An 18,954-nucleotide genomic window follows, 5' to 3' on the forward strand; every position below is an offset into this window, starting at 1 on the left:
CGATTTCTTGATATCGTCTACTTCTGTCTTCAGTTCTTCCATTTGCTTCTTTATTGGTAATATTTTTATTAGCAAATCCAGCAAATCCAGCAAATGGATTTTACTGGATATCTCCCTTAGTACATCCTCTGTATTTAGGATTTTCGCCTGTGGTTGTGTAACCTCTAAGTCATCGTTTACTACTGTTGTTGAATGCAGCAAATCATGAAATTCTTCCGCCGAGTAGGAAATTTCACTTCTTTCCTGCACAATACACCTCCACTGCTGTTTCTTTTGTTTTGCCTTCCCCTTATAGGTTGCTTCTTTCAATGAGCATCGATAATGGTACCCATTGTTGCAGCCATGACATACCACCTCTTGCACTTTCTGCATATATTATGATTCATGTTTGCAAATCTTTGGATTAGTCAACACAGGACGTTTCAGATAATGCACTTGCACTAAATAAACAACAAAAGAAAATATTAAACAACTTACAAATATTTCCGATTTACTCTAAGAGCGCTGATACAGTAGACATGCTTACACTTAGCCCTCTAGTGGAATAATAATGAATAATAATAATAATAATAATAATAATAATCAGGGAGAAATAATATAAGAGCAACAACAATAATAATAATCAGGGAGAAATAATATAAGAGCAGCAACAACAACAACAATAATAATAATAATTATATAAGTCAGGGAGTGTCTGTATTTATCAATGATATTGATGAAGGTATATCAGGCGTAATGTCCAAGTTTGCCAATGATACAAAAGGTTGTTCCTGTCGCAGTATGCTACTGCATATAGGATCTACAAAAGTTAGGTAGATAGGCTGAGAAGTAGCAATTGAAGTTTAACATTGCAAATGCTGAGTACTGCATATGGGTAGAAGTAACCCCAAAGAAATTTACTAACTGTGTGATACAACACTCAGAGTTGTAGGGAATGAAAAAGACCTGGTGGTAATTGTGCAGTCAGATATGAAGTTTTCTGAGCAGTACAGACAGGCTGCCAGCATGGTTCATGGGATCTTGTCAATGATATACAGAAATTTTGCTTGTAGGGAAAAGGTGATTATCCCTTTGCGTAAGGCAATGGTCAGGCGATACCTTGAGTACTGCATAACTTGAGGTTGCAAGGTCTCAATTTAGATAGAACAAGTACAGAGAAGGGCAAAAAGATTGGGAAGGGGAAAACAAAGGGGTCCTCTTACCAAGTAAGGCGTAAGTTCTGTAAATTGCAGCATCTGGAGTCTAGGTACCTGCATGGTGATCTGATTGAGGCTTATAAGGCCTTGAATGGGTTGAGAAGGCTCAATGCTGATGGGATTCTCCCCCATGCTTAGATTACAAACCTGAGGGGGCATAAATTCAAATTGAGGAAACACAGTTGTAGAACAGATCTGTGGAAATTTGCCTTTAGCCAGCGGGTAGTTGATTGGTGGAACAAATGTCCATCTGTAGTTGTCGAAGTTGATAGCTTAAATAAATTCAAAGAAGAACTGGACAAACTTTCAGAGTGAATGGTGTTTTTTTTTTTTTTTGGGCTGATGCTACATAAGCTGATGCTTGCTTTCTTGCATCACATGCCTATACTACAAATACTATTACTACTACGATAACCTCAAAAATAAAATGAGCTCACACTAATAAACACTGCTGCTTGGAGCTCTCAAGATCAAGAAACAAATGATGAAGGCAGAATTGCCAACATGTAAAGATTCAGTTTACAAATTCCCAGAATTTACTGCTAATTTAATCCATCCAATAATACAACTTATTACATCAAATTAAGTGATTTTTGATAGAAAATGGTACATGACAGAAAAATCAGAAATGTTATTCATGGTGATCAGGGTGTAACAGCTATTAGTTTAAAAACAGTGAAAATGAGGTGTAATCAAATAAAGAATATTGCTTTCTTTTTGGGCCTCTAATATGTTGCTGTAAAATACAGTCAACCATTAAATCCAGAGAAGTCTTGCTAGTGTGTGAGTGACCAAATCCACAAGTTTCAGTCAATATCTGGAAAGTTCAAATCCCCCACCATAAGACATTCTGATTTACTGGCCCACTGCATTTCTCTACACAGTTGTTCGTCGTGCTCATCAGGATCATGAGGCCTATAACACACTCCTACTCTCATTTTGCTTTCTCAGTGCTTATGCACTCCACAGTGACTCAACATTGCACTGGATATCCATGTAAACTGGATGCACCACCTTAGATTTTTGCTTCTTAACTAAGTCAATACCCACTTTCTCCTATTGCATCTGTGCTTTCTCCATATATTCTCCTCCCCATATTCAAATTGTGCATCCCTTATATTAGAGTGACACCACACCTTTGACATCCCTAAAATGTCTGCATTTATTGACTTGAATGAGACTACATAGATTTTTTAAATGAATGAGGAAGTGTTTGGTAAGTTTAGCAGATAATTTTTTCAAGTAGCATTAGCATTAGTAGAGGCATTTGATGCAAGAGAGCAAGCTTATGCAGCATCAGCCAAAAAAAAAAAAAAAAAAACCCATTTCCACTTCACCCCTCTGTTCGTTCAAAATACCTGTCCAGCTGAGCCTTAAACTTATTTAGGCTATCAACCTCCATTACAAGGGATGGAAGTCTGTTCCACCAACCAACCACCCGCTGGCTAAAGGCAAATTTCCACACGTCTCTCCTATATCTGTCTTTCCTCAATTTGAATTTATGCCCTCTCAGGTGATTTTTCTGAGCAAGAGGAAGAATCCCATCAGCATTGAGCATGCTCAAACCATTCAAGGCTTTGTACACCTCTATCAGATCACCTCGCTGGTGCCTAGTCTCCAGACACTGTAATTTGCAAAACTTAAGCCTTTCTTCGTAAGAGCACCCCTTTGTTCCATTCACTAATCTTGTTGCCCTTCTCTGTACTCGTTCCAGCAGCTCTACATCCTTCTTGAAATGAGGCCTCCAGACCTGTATACAATACTCTAGGTGTGGCCTGGGATAAGGAAGTGATTATTCCCTTATACAAGGGAATAATCACTTCCTTATCCCTGCTGGAAAAATTCCTGTATATCATTGACAATACTCCATGAGCTACTCTTGCAGCCTGTCTGCACTGCTCAGAGAACTTCATATCTGCCTGCACAACCACCCCCAAGTCCCTTTCATTCTCTACCACTGTCAGTGTAGTACCACAGAGCTGATACGTTGCTCTGGGGTGGCTGTTTCCCATGTGTAGTACTTTACATTTGTCAATGTTAAACTTCATTTGCCACCTCTCAGCCCATCTGCTCAACCTTTCCAGATCCTGTTGCAGTAGCATAGTGTCAGTAGTGTCCTTGACAACCCTGCCAACCTTTGTATCGTCTGCAAACTTGGACATTAAGCTTGATATACCATCATCAATATCATTTATAAATACAGAAAACAATAATGGACCCAACACTGAGCCCTGAGGGACTCCACTAATAACATTAGTCCACGATGAGCAGTGTCCATTGATTACCACTCTCTGTCTTCTCCCCCTCAACGACCTCTTTATCCATAGCAGCAATTTGCTTCCAATGTCACACTGCTCCAATTTGTGTAGCAGTCTTCCATGTGCAACAGTATCAAAAGCCTTTCTAAGATCCAAGTATATAATATCAAAGCTATTCCCTGCATCCAGTTCTTTTGTGACTGCATCATAGTATCCAATCAAATTGGTCAGGCAAGACTTCCCCTTAACAAAACCATGCTGTGTTCGAGCTATAACTGAAGTCTTGTCTAAATGATCCTGCAGTGCTTCTTTAACCAGTGCCTCCATTAATTTTCCTGGAACAGAAGTTAAGCTCACAGGTCTATAATTACTTGTGTCAGCCTTTGATCCTCCTTTGTGAATTGGGGTCACATTTGCACATTTCCAGTCTATGGGTACCTCCCCTGAGTCCAAGGAAGCTCTCATAATTATGGCTAAGGGTTTGCTTACTTCCTTTGCTGCCTCCTTTAATATAACTGGATAGATCCCATCCACCCTGGGTGCCTTTCTTGTGTTTATCTTCAACAGTTTCTCCTCCACTTTACTCCCAGTTATTTCAAGATTCTGTAGCTTACTGCTAGAGTTGAATACACCTCTGGCATTCCCCTTGCTGAATAACTCCTCATGTGTGAATGTCGATGCAAAATATTCATTTAGTTTGTTAGCTACCTGAGCAGGATCATCAACAGTTGACCCATCAATATCAAGTGGACCAATCTGATTCATCCTCTTCCTTCTAGAGTTTACATAAGTAAAGAACTCTTTGCTGTTTTTCTTTGCATCCCTTGCCAAGGATTTCTCGTAATCTTCCTTCGCCTGCCTAACCTCCTTTGTAACTTGGTTGCATATCAACTTGTATCTATCATAGGCTTCTGTGTCGTGTTAATTTGTAAGTATCCCATGCATTTTTCTTCTCTGCCATATGCCTCATTAGTTCATCTGACATCCATTTTGGCCTAAACAGTAGCATTAGCATTAGTAGAGGTATATGATGTAAGAAAGCAAAATTATATGTCATTGGCCAAAAATAATATTAAAAAAAAAAACCCTTCCCATTTCACATGCATTAACTCCAAATGTTTGTCTAGTTCTGCCTTCAATTTATTTAAGTTGTCAACTTCTACAATGCCAGATGGAAGTTTGTTCCAGCAATCAACCTGCTGAGTAAAGAAAAATTTCTGCACCACTATACTGCAACTGTTTTTCCTCAATTTGAATTTTTGTCTCCTCAAGCAACTAATCTGGGCAAGAGAAAGAATCTCATCAGGATTGAGTTTGTCCAAACCATTCAAGGCTTTATACACCTAATCAGGTCACCTTGCGGGTACCTTTTCTCCAGACACTGCAATTTTCAGAACATGGGAAGAGTAACCCTTTGTTCTTCTCACCAGTCTCATTGCCCTTCACTGTACTCATTCCAGCAGCTCCACATCCTTCCTAAAATGAAGCCTCCAGACCTGTATACAGTATTCAAGGTGTGACCTGACTATTGCCTTATACAAGGGAATAATCGCTTCCTTATCCCTGCTAGAAAAATACCTGTATATCAGTGACAAGACACAATACAACTGTCTGCAGTGCTCAGAAAATTTCATATCTGACTGCACAATTACCCCCAGGTCTTTTGCATTCTCTACACCCTGAGTGTAGTACCACACATTTGATAAATTACTCTGGGGTTATTACTAAATTTGTCAATGTTAAACTTCAGTTGCCACCTGTCAGCCCATGTGCTCAACTTGATAATCAATGGACACTGCTCTTCCCAAGTATGTGAAGAGAAGAATCCATTGATTACCACTCTGTCTTCTTGCACTGAAACATCCCTTTATCCGTAGCAGCAACTTGACCTTAATGCCAACTTGTACAGTAGTTTTCTCGTGTGCAACAGTATCAAAAGCTTTATTGAAATCCAAGTATATGATATCAAAATTAGTTTCTGCATCTAGTTCCTGTGTGACCACTGATTCACTCTAGTGTTTACAAAAGTAAAGAACCCTTTGCTGTTTTTCTTTGCATACTTTGCCAAAGATTTCCTGTAATCTGCCTTCACCTGCCTAATTTCCTTTGTGACTTGATTACACAGGAGCTTATATCTACCATAGGCTTCTGTGTCACCTGATGATTTTTATGCACCTCATGCATTTTTCTTCTCCGCTACGAGTTCCATTAGTTCATCTGACATCCATTAAGAAGAGTATTTCTTAGTTGGGACAAAAAGCCTAGTAACGTCCATGATTACTTCCTTGAATGCTTCCCATTTAGATTTTGCTGTTGGTAACATCATCAGTTGGTCCCAATTTTAAAAACTGTCTCAGGCCATTGTTATCACTTTTACAAATGCAAAAACCCTTCCCTTTACTCCTTACGATAGTTACATCTTTAAGTAAATCCGACATTGGCACACTGTGATCACTGCCACCTAGTGGTTCCTTTATCTGCAGATTCTTAATGCATGAAGAATTACTATTAATAATCAGATCAAGAGTACCTCAGTTTGCCTCTCAAACCTGCTGCTGCTGTAGAAAACAAGCATCTAATAAATCCAAAAAAGCCTTTCTCATGTGCAAGTGACCAAACCAGAAATCTCTGTCAATATCTGGGAAGTTAAAATCCCCCCATTATAAGACAATCTGATTTACTTGCCCAACTGTATTTCCCTGTACAGTTGTTCATTGTACTCATTAGGGCAATAACACACTCCCACTCTGAATTTCGCTTTCCCAGTGCTTATGTTACAATAAACTGACTGAACATTGCACTGTCCACCCATGTCAACTGGATGCACTTCCCTAGATTTTATGTGTTTCTTAACTAACAGCATAACTCCTCCTCCTCCTACTCCTCCTCCTGTCTATCTTTTCTGTACACATTGTACTCCCCAAATACCAATTCCAATTACTTTGACTATTAGTGATGCATTCAATAGTAAGAAATGGTGGGGAATGCATGTTGTATGAACTAAGGAAATTTTTGGATATGGTGTGCACACAGCAAGAATATACTCAGCTCCTTGACATAACAAGGCCTCTAAAATGTGTCTGCATACACACTACTCTGCCTCCCCCCCAGTCATTATTTAGTAGAGTAGAGGCAGTGCAATTATACATCAACTGATCCAGATGTCTAGTGTGCAGCCTACGAATACTGTTTTAGAACTGTACCCTCAAAATGTAAGGAAGATTGGTTCTCTCCATGATGCCCATCATAACTTCAAAATACATCAATCATAGAGCATTATGGAAGAGATGGGGGGGCCACTGGTAGGGGAGTGGCATTCCTTTGTGTGGTGTGAATGTCACACCTTGACTTCTGCTTACATTGGTTCACCCCTGGGTGCTCACCTCTACCCAATATGCACCTGAAATATGCCACGAAGTATACTGGGTGCCATACTTCAGAACTTGAATAAGGAGATTATACTCAGGGAACTAACAGTCCATCACTGTGAAGGTGCAAGGAGAGTTTTTGGTTGTTACAGAATGAATGGACTTTGCTGTAATTTGGTCCACTTGAGTCAAGTCTCACCTCAATATCAGTTTATCAGCATTTTAGACTCCTAGCTAGTTAGTCATACCCGAGCAGATATCTTTGAGAGCTGCAAAGACTGATTCATAAAACTTATAAAATTTATTCATTCATTCATTCATTCATTCATTCAGAAAAAGCACAATTTATTTTGTACTCTAATATTCAAACCTTTTTAATATCTTTTGTTAATGCTCTTGTTAAATTCTGAAATCGAAACAGGAAACACAGAAAACCAAATTAAGTAACTGATACTGTTTAATTTAATAATATAAAACATATTACCTCGTATGGAGATCGCAATTCCCTTGGAGCTCGAGCAAATAAAAAGTGCAGCACTGTTGAATATGGAATGACCTCTCCAATAGCTGGTGACTGCAGAATGTGTTTTGGAGCTTGAAAAAGAAGAGGACGAAAGGACCTGAGCATTCGGTATGATTTTCCAAGTTCCCCAATCCTCTGACAAAGAGGAGAAACTGCCATTTCCATTTGGGCAAAATCAGCAGCAAGTCGCATTTTTCCTTCATCTCCTAAAGGTCTCACCAAACTTGCATGGCACACAAAAAACTCTATCGTGTTAGAAGCTATATCTTGAAGGCTAAATTTTTAAAGGAAAAAAAAAATACTATTAATAATACTGAATAATTATAGTGAAAAATAACATTGCACACTGAACTAATTCCGATCAGTGGTAGTATTAGCCATATGCTAAAAGGAAGCCCTAGGCTTTGCTACCATATCCAAAAAAATAAATAAATAAAATAATTAATTAAAAAATAATAATCTATCCAGCTAACCTTTGCATTTCCACAAACTCTCAGCCTTCACCCATGGAGGCAACTTATTCCATAGCTAAAAGAAAACTTCCTGCAACCCAACTTAAACCTATTCCCTTCCTAATTCATGGCCTGTAGTTCTGGAATCAATTAAAAGAGTGAAGTTTGTTTGTTGATTGGGGATTTTTTTTGGTGCATTGGAATCTATGGCCATAGTGCGTTATACTTATGGTAAGAATGTATGCTATTTTTACTGATAAGGATAATTACGAAATTAGGCCTGAAAGGGTTTTTTTTTTATTATTATTATTATTAGCTAAAGAAGGTGAACACATCAATCATTTTGAGAAAAATAAGAATGTCTGAGACATTTATTTTATTTCCCAAGAGTGAAGAAAGTGTAAGTGGGGCTTCTATAGTGTCTGGAGTGAAAATATTCTGGAGTTCTCTTGCATATTTTGTGGATATGTTTCACTGAAAGTGCAGTATTACAATGATGACACTGAGGGGGAATTTCCCCTCTTAAGAGATATAAAAAAAAAAAAGATCCGTGCTGTTTGTCCCAGTTAGGGGTCAGCAACATGGATGGAATACTTGTCATTCCTCCATGTTTTTTACAAGCCGACTGGCCAGGCTGCACGCTCTTGGTTTTATTTTGGTATTGCCTTCATCCAACATCAATGCAAACGTTTATCGTATTTAGAAGTCATGGGCTTGAACTCCGGTCCACTCAAAGAGCATGTGCCACTGCACTCTTGATCCTGACCACTCAGTTACGTCGTCGTCTTCCCCTCTTAAGAGATAACCATGAGTAATATTAGTATAGCCTATTTGCAGAGTATTACCTCCTGTTGCCGAATTAAATTGAAGCTTGAAGGCCATCGCTCAAGTTCTGGTTTGATATTTTGAAGCTTATTGCAAAGTTGATTTTGCCATGATAGTTGCCATTGTCACATGCGTTTTTTCTGGATTATTGGTCTATAGTCTTGATGAGTCTGGATTTCCATTTAATATACTGAACTCATATGGCAACTGATAGTCCAATGTGATGATTGGAAAAACTGCGGCATTCTAATGTGGCCATCATTCTTTTGCCCATCTGTATGCACAATGACGAAGTTGGGGAACTGATCCACCACTGCATGATACAGTTGCAAGAAATTTTCTTTTAAGTAATGCAGATTTATTCCATTTATGAAGTTATAAATCACATGCAGGTGGAGTAATCTTCCAAGGAGCAAGGAAAAGTGGAAGGGTATTTGTTCGCAATTTTATTAAAAGTCAGATTAAGTTTTTCTGAAAGGTATTTTATTCGTATACCAAAAGGATGGTTAGCAGAAGGGTGGTTTTGGTATAACATGCTGTGCTAGGGACAAAAAGTATCTGCCAGTTTGGGTGTTGAGGCATAGATCTAATTTTATATGCATAGCGTAATATAAGTTGTTGTCTTCTGAGATAGAGAGAGAAAAAGAGAGGGGAGGGGAATCATGTGCTTCAGCATATAGACCATGTATTGGAGAGACGTGCAATATGCTACTAGGGCAATGCATATTGCACTATGATGAATAGGGTCAAGCTAGTGAAGAACACTAGTTCTTGTTGAGCTATACACTGGTGCTCCGCAGCCAAGTTTCAATCTTATTAAAGCTCTATATAACTGTAATAAAGTAAGGCGATCACTTTTTGCTGAGAGAATCTGGATGATATTTAGTTTTTGCCAGCAGGATGTTCTTCTTTTAATATGCTCTAGAAAGGTAAGTTTATGATATAATGTGATTCCTAAGAAGTGTATGCTGGGATGAATTGCTATTGGTTGGCGATTCACTTGTAGTTCCAGATTGGGGTGAAGTTTATGTTGGCAGCAAAAATGGATGCACAATGTTTTTGAAAACAAAGTTGAAATCCATTAGTTTATGCCCACGAACAGATCTTAGTTATTGTCCCTTGCAACTGTCTCTCAAGAGTATTCATGTTTTGTAGACTAAGGTCGTCTACAAACAGTGCTTTATCAATAGTGTCTGGAAGTTGTTAACCAACGGTGTTTACTGCAATTATAAAAAGTGAAGCACTGAGTACGCAGCCCTGAGGAACTCCTTCTTGTGAAAATACTTGGGACAGTGAAGTTTTAAATTGAACCTGGAATGTACAGTTGTATAGGAAATTTTGTATGGTTCGGGAGGTGACCCTGAAGTCCATGGCGATATAATTCATGGAGTATTCCATACTTCCATATGGAATTATAAGCTTTACTGATATCAAAGCAAACCATTACATGATGTTCCTATCTAAGGAATGCATTCCTCATTGAAGTCATCCCTTGACCTGTTCAAGATCAAGGGGTGACTTCAAGATCAACAGATCAAGGAGTGACTGCAATGATTCAGTACTTAGTTTCTGTAACATCGAATAATGAATATTATCTGACCCTACAGGGATGCGTCTAGATGTTGACAGAGCTGTAAACAGTTCTTGGATAGTAAAATTAAGTTGTTAAGTTGTTGTTGTTGTTTGGTTTTTAGGAGCATTAGCAACTAAAACCATATTGCTCAGGGATATGCGGTGGTCATTCCCTGACCTTTCCGCATCCTCCGTATTTGGTGATGGTAAGTTGTATTGTTCATCTCATGAGCATCTTGCATTGGGCGCCGTAACCTGGCTTTTGGTTCATCTCACAGTGCTAGTTTTGCTTACCAGAAGTGGCCCACCGGGCACTCATCCTTTTGTCCGGGCTTTGAGTCAAGCAAACTTTTGTTTTTTTGAATTTGCTTTCAATCTTCTGAAAAACAAAAGGCAAACATTTCCCTTAGGGTATTGGCAATTCATCAGGTTCAGCAATATTCTGTCCCCTCCAATCCATAATAGGCAGAGGGATCATCTGATATTTGCCACTCACTTTTCTGATTATTTTCCAAATTTTATGTGTAGGGGGTCACTTGATTGATAGTTGAAGTGAAGTGGATCCAAGTGGCCTTTTTATTTCTGTATCAAACATACTTCATTCTAGTGCAGGTGTAGCAAATCTTTTTAAGAGTGTGTGCCAAAATTGGCTAAATCTTTTAAAAAACTACCCTCGCCCCTCAGAATACAAAATTATGCATTTTGTGTTATGAAACAGTTTGGTGTATGACCTACACACTACTGTTTCAGAACATAAAATGCATAATGCTTTATTATCATTCTTAATCAAAGCAAATCTTTCACTCTAAGATTAAGATTCTTGCTCAAATTCTCTGATACTCCCCCTCTTCATTTGAATATTTTTGTTTCTTTGATGGTAGAGCTGATATCCTAAACAATCTGTAAAGGGCACATAGCAATTAAAATAACTATGAGAATTTATGGGATTTAATGAAGAATAATCTCCAATTTCCATGCTGCATATAAGCTGAAATTGACAATGAAGAAGGCTACACTAAATACCAAGTGGCAGACTAAAGAAAAATCAGGCTCTAGGCAAGATTCTAATTTTGGGCCCCACCTAGGGTTGCCACCCTTCAGAAATTGTAATGAAGGACACAGTAGAACGGGCTAAAAAAGGTCTTTTATAACTAAATATAAAAATATAGGTCTTGTATTATGTTGAAAGCTAAAAAGAGTCCTCTGCCTATAAAAATTTATACTATAAAAAATGTATAATAAAACTGTTTTATGGACCCAGGCAGTTGCCTAGCCTGCCACTGTAAATAATGAATGGGGATAATATATCTCATATAGCTTTATAATTAACTTATGTTCTGAATAAATGTGTGAAATATACAAATTGTTTTCTTAATTTCATTTCACAATTTGTCAGTACGTCAACCACTCTGACTCTAACAAATCACTGCATGAAGTTTGAAATTTTTTTGGGATGCTCTGCATTCCACGTGCTTAAAATCTGTATGCATGTCACTTTGGGCACACGTGGCATGGGTTTGCCACTCATGCTCTAGTGCATTTATATTGAATAAGATTAGCTGTAGTTGGACTGTGGCGAAAAGTATTCCAAGCTTTATTTTGCTATCTTTTAGCTGAACAGCATTCATCAAGGGATGATAAGATGATATGATAAGATGATAAGAGGGCTTGTTTAGTTATTCAATTATTATGGGAAAATGGTCACTATGCAGTGGATGATTGTTTATCATCCACTTCAGAGTAGGAGATATTTGCTGAACAGACAGATAAGTCTATTGCATATTTGTTCCAGAAGAAAGATGGACATATATAAGTGACCCATCATTTAGAAGAGGGTTGTTATTGTCTAAACATTGCTTGATTAGTTTTCCTTTTTGATTAATGTTATTGTTCCCCATAGTGATGATCATTTAAATCTCTAAAAATGAAGAAAGGTGTGGGATGTTGGGCTATGAGATTATCTAGATTGCTTTGTTGGATGGTATAACTAGGTGGAATTTAAAAGGAGCAGATTGTAATACTGATGTCAGCAGCTACACAGACTGCTGCTACTGTCTCAAGGGAGGAGTTCAGAACAACATGCTTGGTAGGAAGATGTTGGTTTGTTAAAACAGCTACACCACCATGTGTAATATTTTGATGGGTTCTGTCTTTTCTAAAGATATTATACTGAGACAGTATAATTAGAGAACATATAGATCATATTTAGAGATTATTGTATATTTAGAGAACATATAGATCATATATGTCATCGATACTGGAATGGAATTCCACTGAATTATTGTGTTCATTATTAATTTTATCTTTTTTTTTTTGGAAAGAAAGGCTTTCCTGTGTCCATGTGTACTTAAAAAAAAAATTTCTAAATTTCTAGGCCAGGACCATCTCGAGATTTTTCCTTAGTAATCAATTTCCAGTTGATGACTGGAAGTTATGATTTGTTTTTCTTTGCATCCTTGGGCTGGAGGTTTATGGGTGGTGTAGAAAGAAATTGGCATACTGACTGCTTGAGTTTTATTTGCACTGTATGGGGTTTTGACAAAATTTGAAAAAGACGCTTTTTTGGGGGTACTGATAATTCAGTTTGTGCTGCATTTTGATTGGTATAATTTAATAATTTGGGGATACATAATTTGGATGGGCTGATTGTTGTTGTTTTTTTTTTTTTTTTTTTTTTTTATGGTGCAAGAGCAACTTAAGCCATATTGCATCTATCAGTGGTATGAATGTTACACATGCTTTTTTTTTTTTTTTTTTTTTTTTTTGGTAGTTGTTGGCGCATAGGCTTCTTTGGCCATAATGCACCTCCCAAGGTTTTTACAGTACTTTGATCCAAGCCCGAGGCGGGAATCGAACCCGCGACCTTTGGGTTGCTAGGTAGGCACTTTACCCACCCGGCTAGCCAGGTCGGCTTGTTACACATGCATTGTGACAACTATGACATCAGTCAAAAACTGTCATATAATTTTGTCTGTTTAATAAAGTGGAAAAACTCCAGCAGATTAGCATAGTTACCTATGATATGGTAGAGCATCAGGGGTTCTTTAATAATGTTGGGCAGAAAGCTAAATGAGACTTAGCATGCAGTGGTGTGCAAAGTACACTCAACAAGAATGTGTTTCATTGTAAGAGGAAAGTTCCACTATGAGCATTCTGGAAGAATCAACTTACCCGCCTTTATCTGTTCACATTACCTGTGAACAGATAAAGGCGGGTAAGTTGATTGTGGCCAATCATCCTCTGGGTAAAATTACTTCTTCCTTTTTTTTTTTTTACACGAAAACCGGAGGTCCATTACTAAGATTCAGGTTTCATTTGACGGAATTTATTACACGCTTGTACCTCCCATTGAATTGTCCATTTTTTCCTACATGTCCCAGCATGGCCTGGAATCCAGCAGAAGATGTCCACTCGCTGGAGTTACTGGATATTAGCATTAGTTGAGGCATATGATGCAAGAAAGCAAGCTAATTCAGCCTTATCCAAAAAAATAAAAAAAATACTCCCATTTCATCCATAGGATCACTCCACATACTTGTCTAGTTCAGCATTAAATTTATTTCAGGCTATCAACTTCCACAATGCCAGATGGAAGTCTATTCCAGCAATCAACTACCTGCTGGCTAAAGGCAAACTTCCACACATCTATTCTACAACTGTCTTTCCTCAATTTGAATCTATGCCTCCTGAGGTTCTTAATCTGAGCAAGCAGAAGTATGTCATCAGAACTGAGTCTTATTAGCATTAGCATTAGTAGAGGCATATGATGCAAGAACGCAGGCTTATTTAGCATCAGTCAAAAAAAAAAAAAAAAAAAAACAACAGCTCCCATTTCACCCCTCTGGTTGTTCTGCAACAAAAGATGGAAGTCTGTACCACCAATCAACTACCCGCTGGCTAAAGGCAAACTTCTGTATATCTATTCTACAACTGTCTTTCCTCAATTTGAATTTATGCCCTCTCAGCTGATTATTCTGGGCAAGAGGAAGAATCCTATCAGTATTGAGCATGCTCAAACCATTCAAGGCTTTATACACCTCAATCAGATCACCTCACAGGTGCCTAGTATCCAGACACTGTAATCTACAAAACTTAAGAAGCCTTTCTTCATAAGAGCAACCCTTCATTCCATTCACTAATGTTGTTGCCCTCCTCTGTATTCGTTCCAACAGTTCTACGTCTTTCTTAAAATGAGGACTCCAGACTTGTATACAGTACTCAAGGAGCGGCCTGACCATTGCCTTATACAAGGGAATGGTCAGGCCACTTCCTTGTCACCTCCTTATCCCTGCTAGAAAAATTCCTGTATATCATTGACAAGATACCGTGAGCTACTCTTGAAGACCGTCTGCACTGCTCAGAAAACTTCATATCTGCCTGCACAATTACACCCAGGTCCTTTTCATTCTCTGCTACTGTCAGTGTAGTACCACAGACTTGATTCGTTATTCTGGTATTACTGCTTCCCATATGTAGTACTTTACATCTGTCAATGTTAAACTTCAATTGCCACCTCTCAGAAAAGTTGAGCAGTCCATCTGCTCAACATATCTAGATCCTGTTGCAGCAGCGTAATGTCATTAGTGTTCTTAACCCTGCCAACCTTCTTATTGTCTGCAAACTTGAACATTAAGCCTGATATGATATACCATCATCAATATCATTTATAAATACAGACAACAACAATGGACTCAACACTGAACCTGAGGGACTCCACTAATAACATTAGTTCACGAAGAGCAGCACCCATTGATTACCACTCTCTGTCTTCCCCCACTCAACCATCCTTTTATCCATTGTAGCAACTAAACCTTAATACCATTCTGCTCCAATTTGTACAATAGTCTTTCAGGCGCAACAATGTCAAAAGCTTTCCTGAAATCCAAATATATGATATCAAAATTATTTTTTGCATCCAGTTCCTTTGTAACCACATCATAATATCCTATAAAATTTGTCACACAAAACTAACCCTTAACAAAACCATGCTGTGTCCGAGCTATAACTGAAGTCTTGTCTAGATGATCCTGCAGTGCTTCTTTAACCAGTGCCTCCATTAATTTCCTTGGAACAGAAGTTAAACTAACAGGTCTATAATTACTTGTGTCGCTCTTTGATCCTGCTTTGTGAATTGGGGTCACATTTGCACATCTCCAGTCTGTGGGTACCTCCCCTGAGTCCAAAAAAGCTCTCATAATTATGGCTAAGGGTTTGCTTACTTCCTTTGCTGCCTCCTTTAATATAACTCGGTAGATCCCATCCACCCCGGGTCCCTTTTTTATGTTTATCTCCAACAATCTCTTCCATTTTCATCTCAGTTATTACAAAATCATTAAGCCCCTACTACAATTTGATAACCTTCTGGCATTTTCAATGCTTAATAACACCTCATGTGTGAATGTAGATGCAAAATAATCATTTAATTTGTTAGCCACCTGAGCAGGATTCAGGTGGCTAACAAACCAAACCCATCAACAGTTGAACCATCAATATGAACTCTTTGCTGTTTTTCTTGGCATCCTTTGCCAAAGATTTCTCAAAATCTGCCTTTTCTGCTTAATCTCCTTCGTGACATGGTTACAGACCATCTTATATCTATCATAGGCTTTCATGTCACCCATTAATTTATATGTATCCCATGCATTTTTCTTCGCTGCCACATGTCTCATTAGTTCACCTGTCATCCATTTAGGCCTAAACCTTGAACAATATTTCTTAGTTGGTATGTAAAGACTAGTAGCTTCCAAGATTAATTCTTTGGATGCCTTCCATTTTGAAACTGCTCTTGGTAACATCATCAGTTGGTCTAACCATACAGAATTTAAATACTGTCTCAGACCAATGTAGTCGTCTTTATGAAAACATAAACCCTTCCCTTTACCACTAATGGTAGTTACCTCTTTGAGTAAATCCCACTTCAGCACACTGTGATCACTGCCACCTAGTGGTTCCTTTATCTCCAGATTCTTAATGCATGAAGAATCACTACTGATAATCAGATCAAGATTATTACTCCATCTAGTTGCCTCTTGAAAATGCTGATGTAGAAAACAATCATCCAATAAACCCACAAAAACCTTGCTAGTGTGTGTGAGTGACCAACCCACAAATTCCAATCAATCTTTGGAAATTAAAATCCCCCATTATAAGACTCTCTGATTTACTGGCCCACTCTGTTTCCTTGTACAGTTTCTTATTATACTCATCAGAGTCATTAGGCCTATAACACACTCCTACTCTCAATTTTGATCTCCCAGTGCTTATGTCACACAACCTGACTCGACACTGCACTGTCCAGCAATGTTCACTGGCTGCACTTCTTTGGATTTTATTTGTTCCTATTCTTAGCTACCTTAACACAACCTTTGTGTTTACTTGTACTGCAATGATTCCCAGCAGTCTCTGAAATACCCTGGATCTTGTTTTCCAGACTGCTGCTCATTCTAATAGATGCAGTGCAAGAATCAGTTTCACCACTGCCAGCGGCTACCGTTAATCTGGCACAGACATGTTGCAGAGAAGAAAAATGCATGGGATACATATAAATTAACAGGTGACACAGAAGCCTATGATAGATATAAGCTGCTCTGTAATCAAGTGACAATGGAAGTTAGGCAGGCAAAGGTAAATCACAAGAAATATCTGGCAAAGGTTGCAAAGAACAACATACAGAGTTCTTTGCTTATGTTAAATCTAGAAGGAAAGGGACGAATCAGATTAGTTCCCTTGATATTAATGGTTCTACTGTTGATGATGCTGCTCAGGTAGCTAACAAACTAAATGAATATTTTGCATCTACAGTCACACATGAGGAGTTATTCAAGGGATGGGAATGCAAGAGGTGTATTAAACTCTGGAAGAAAGCAAGATAATCTTGTAATAACTGAGAGTACAGTGGAGGAGAAATTGTTGAAGATAAACACAAGAAAGGCACCTGGGGTGGATGGAATCTATCCAGTTATATTAAAGGAGGCAGCAAAGGAAGTAAGCAAACCCTTAACCATTATTATAACAGTGGGGTACTCAGGGGTGTACCCATGGACTGGAAATGTGCAAATGCGGCCCCAATCCACAAAGGAGGAGGATCAAAGGGAGACACAGGGAATTACAGACCTGTTAGTTTAACTTCTGTTACAGGGAAATTAATACAGGCACTGGTTAAAGAAGCATTGCAGGATCACCTAGACAAGACTTCAGTTATAGCTCGGACACAGCATGAGTTTGTTAAGGGAAAGTCTAGTCCGACAATTTGATTGGATACTATGATGTAATCACAAAGGAACTGGATGCAAAGAATAATTTTGATATCATATATTTGGATCTTAGAAAGGCTTTTGATACTCTGGCGCATAAAAGACAGCAGCACAAATTGGAGCAGTGCGACATTAGAGGCTAACTGCTGCTATGGATAAAGAAATGGTTGAGTGGGAGAAGACAGAGAGTGCTAATCAATGGACACTGCTCTTTGTGTACTAATGTTATTAGTGGAGTCCCCCAGGGTTCCGTGTTGGGTCCACTGTTGTTTTTTGTATTCATTAATGATATTGATCATGGTATATCAGGCTTAATGTCCAAGTTTGCAGACGATATGAAGGTCGGCAGGGTTGTTAATGCCAATAATGACAACACGCTGCTGCAACAGGATCTAGAAAAGTTGAGTAGATAGGCTGAGAGATGGCAACTGAAATGTAACATTGACAAATGTAAAGTAATGCATATGGGAAGCAGTAACTCCAGAGTAACGTATGAAGTGTGTGGTACCACACTGACGGAGGTAGAGAGTGAAAAGGACCTAGGGGTAATTGTGCAGGCAGTTTTCTGAGCAGTGCAGATGGTCTGCAAGAGTAGCCCATGGTGTCTTGTCAAAGATATACAGGAATTTTTCTAGCAGGGATAAGGAGGTAATTTTCCCCTTCTATAAGAATGGTCAGGCCACACCTTGAGTACTGTATACAGGTCTGGAGGCCTCAATTTAAGAAGGATGTGGAACGAGTATAGAGAAGCGCAATAAGATTAGTGAATGGAACGAAGTGTTGCTCTTACGAAGAAAGGCTTAAGTTTTGCAGATTAGGCACCTGTGAGCTGTACTGTAGCTAGAAATTTTTGCTGGCCGGTGCAGTCCCAGAATTTGCTGCCCCTCTCAATACACACCAAAAATACTACAATAAGTGAAAACGACATATAGGGAAATAAATTAAAACACTATGTTCATTTTTTCAGTAAAAATCTTAATTTCAACATTCTAAAATGTTATTTTTCTTACTTTTCTTTTAGAAAAATTATCGATGACATTCATCGATATATTTCATCACTCAGTTGCTGTTCTATAGATCGTCGAAAAATAAAATTCTGTCTCATGTAAAAGGTGCCATCCAGGGCAGACTGTCCCCCCTCTAGTTACGCCACTGCCTGCGAGGTGATCTGATTGAGGTGTATAAAGCCTTGAATGGGTTAAGCATGCTCAATGCTGATGGGATTCTTCCTCTTGCACAGAATAATTGCCTGAGAGTGCATAAATTCAAATTGAGGAAAGACAGTTGTAGGACAGATGTGTGGAAATTTGCCTTTAGCCAACGGGTGGTTGATTGCTGGAACAAACTTCCATTTGTCATTGTAGTAGTAGTGGCATGTGATGCAAGAAAGCAAGTGTATGAACTTATGCAGCATCAGCCAAAAAAAAAAAAAAAATCACACCATTCCCTCCAAATGCCCGTCCAGTTCCTCCTTAAATTTATTAAACATATCAACTTCCACAACGAC

At 38.5% G+C, this 18,954-nt stretch overlaps 1 protein-coding gene across 1 annotated transcript in view; it reads right to left on the minus strand.

Annotated features, from left to right (window-relative positions):
- Nucleotides 1-18,954, minus strand: part of fws (Conserved oligomeric Golgi complex subunit 5 four way stop) — a 372,604-nt gene that overhangs the window by 67,513 nt on the left and 286,137 nt on the right. The window contains exon 17 of the mRNA XM_090384621.1: nt 7,307-7,619. Coding sequence (XP_090240747.1) covers nt 7,307-7,619 — 313 coding nt within the window. The remainder of the gene's footprint in view (nt 1-7,306; nt 7,620-18,954) is intronic.

The sequence above is a fragment of the Mastigoproctus giganteus genome, chromosome 11 (assembly GCF_048544385.1).
Source record: "Mastigoproctus giganteus isolate SK-2022 chromosome 11, ASM4854438v1, whole genome shotgun sequence".
Lineage (NCBI taxonomy): Eukaryota > Metazoa > Arthropoda > Arachnida > Uropygi > Thelyphonidae > Mastigoproctus > Mastigoproctus giganteus.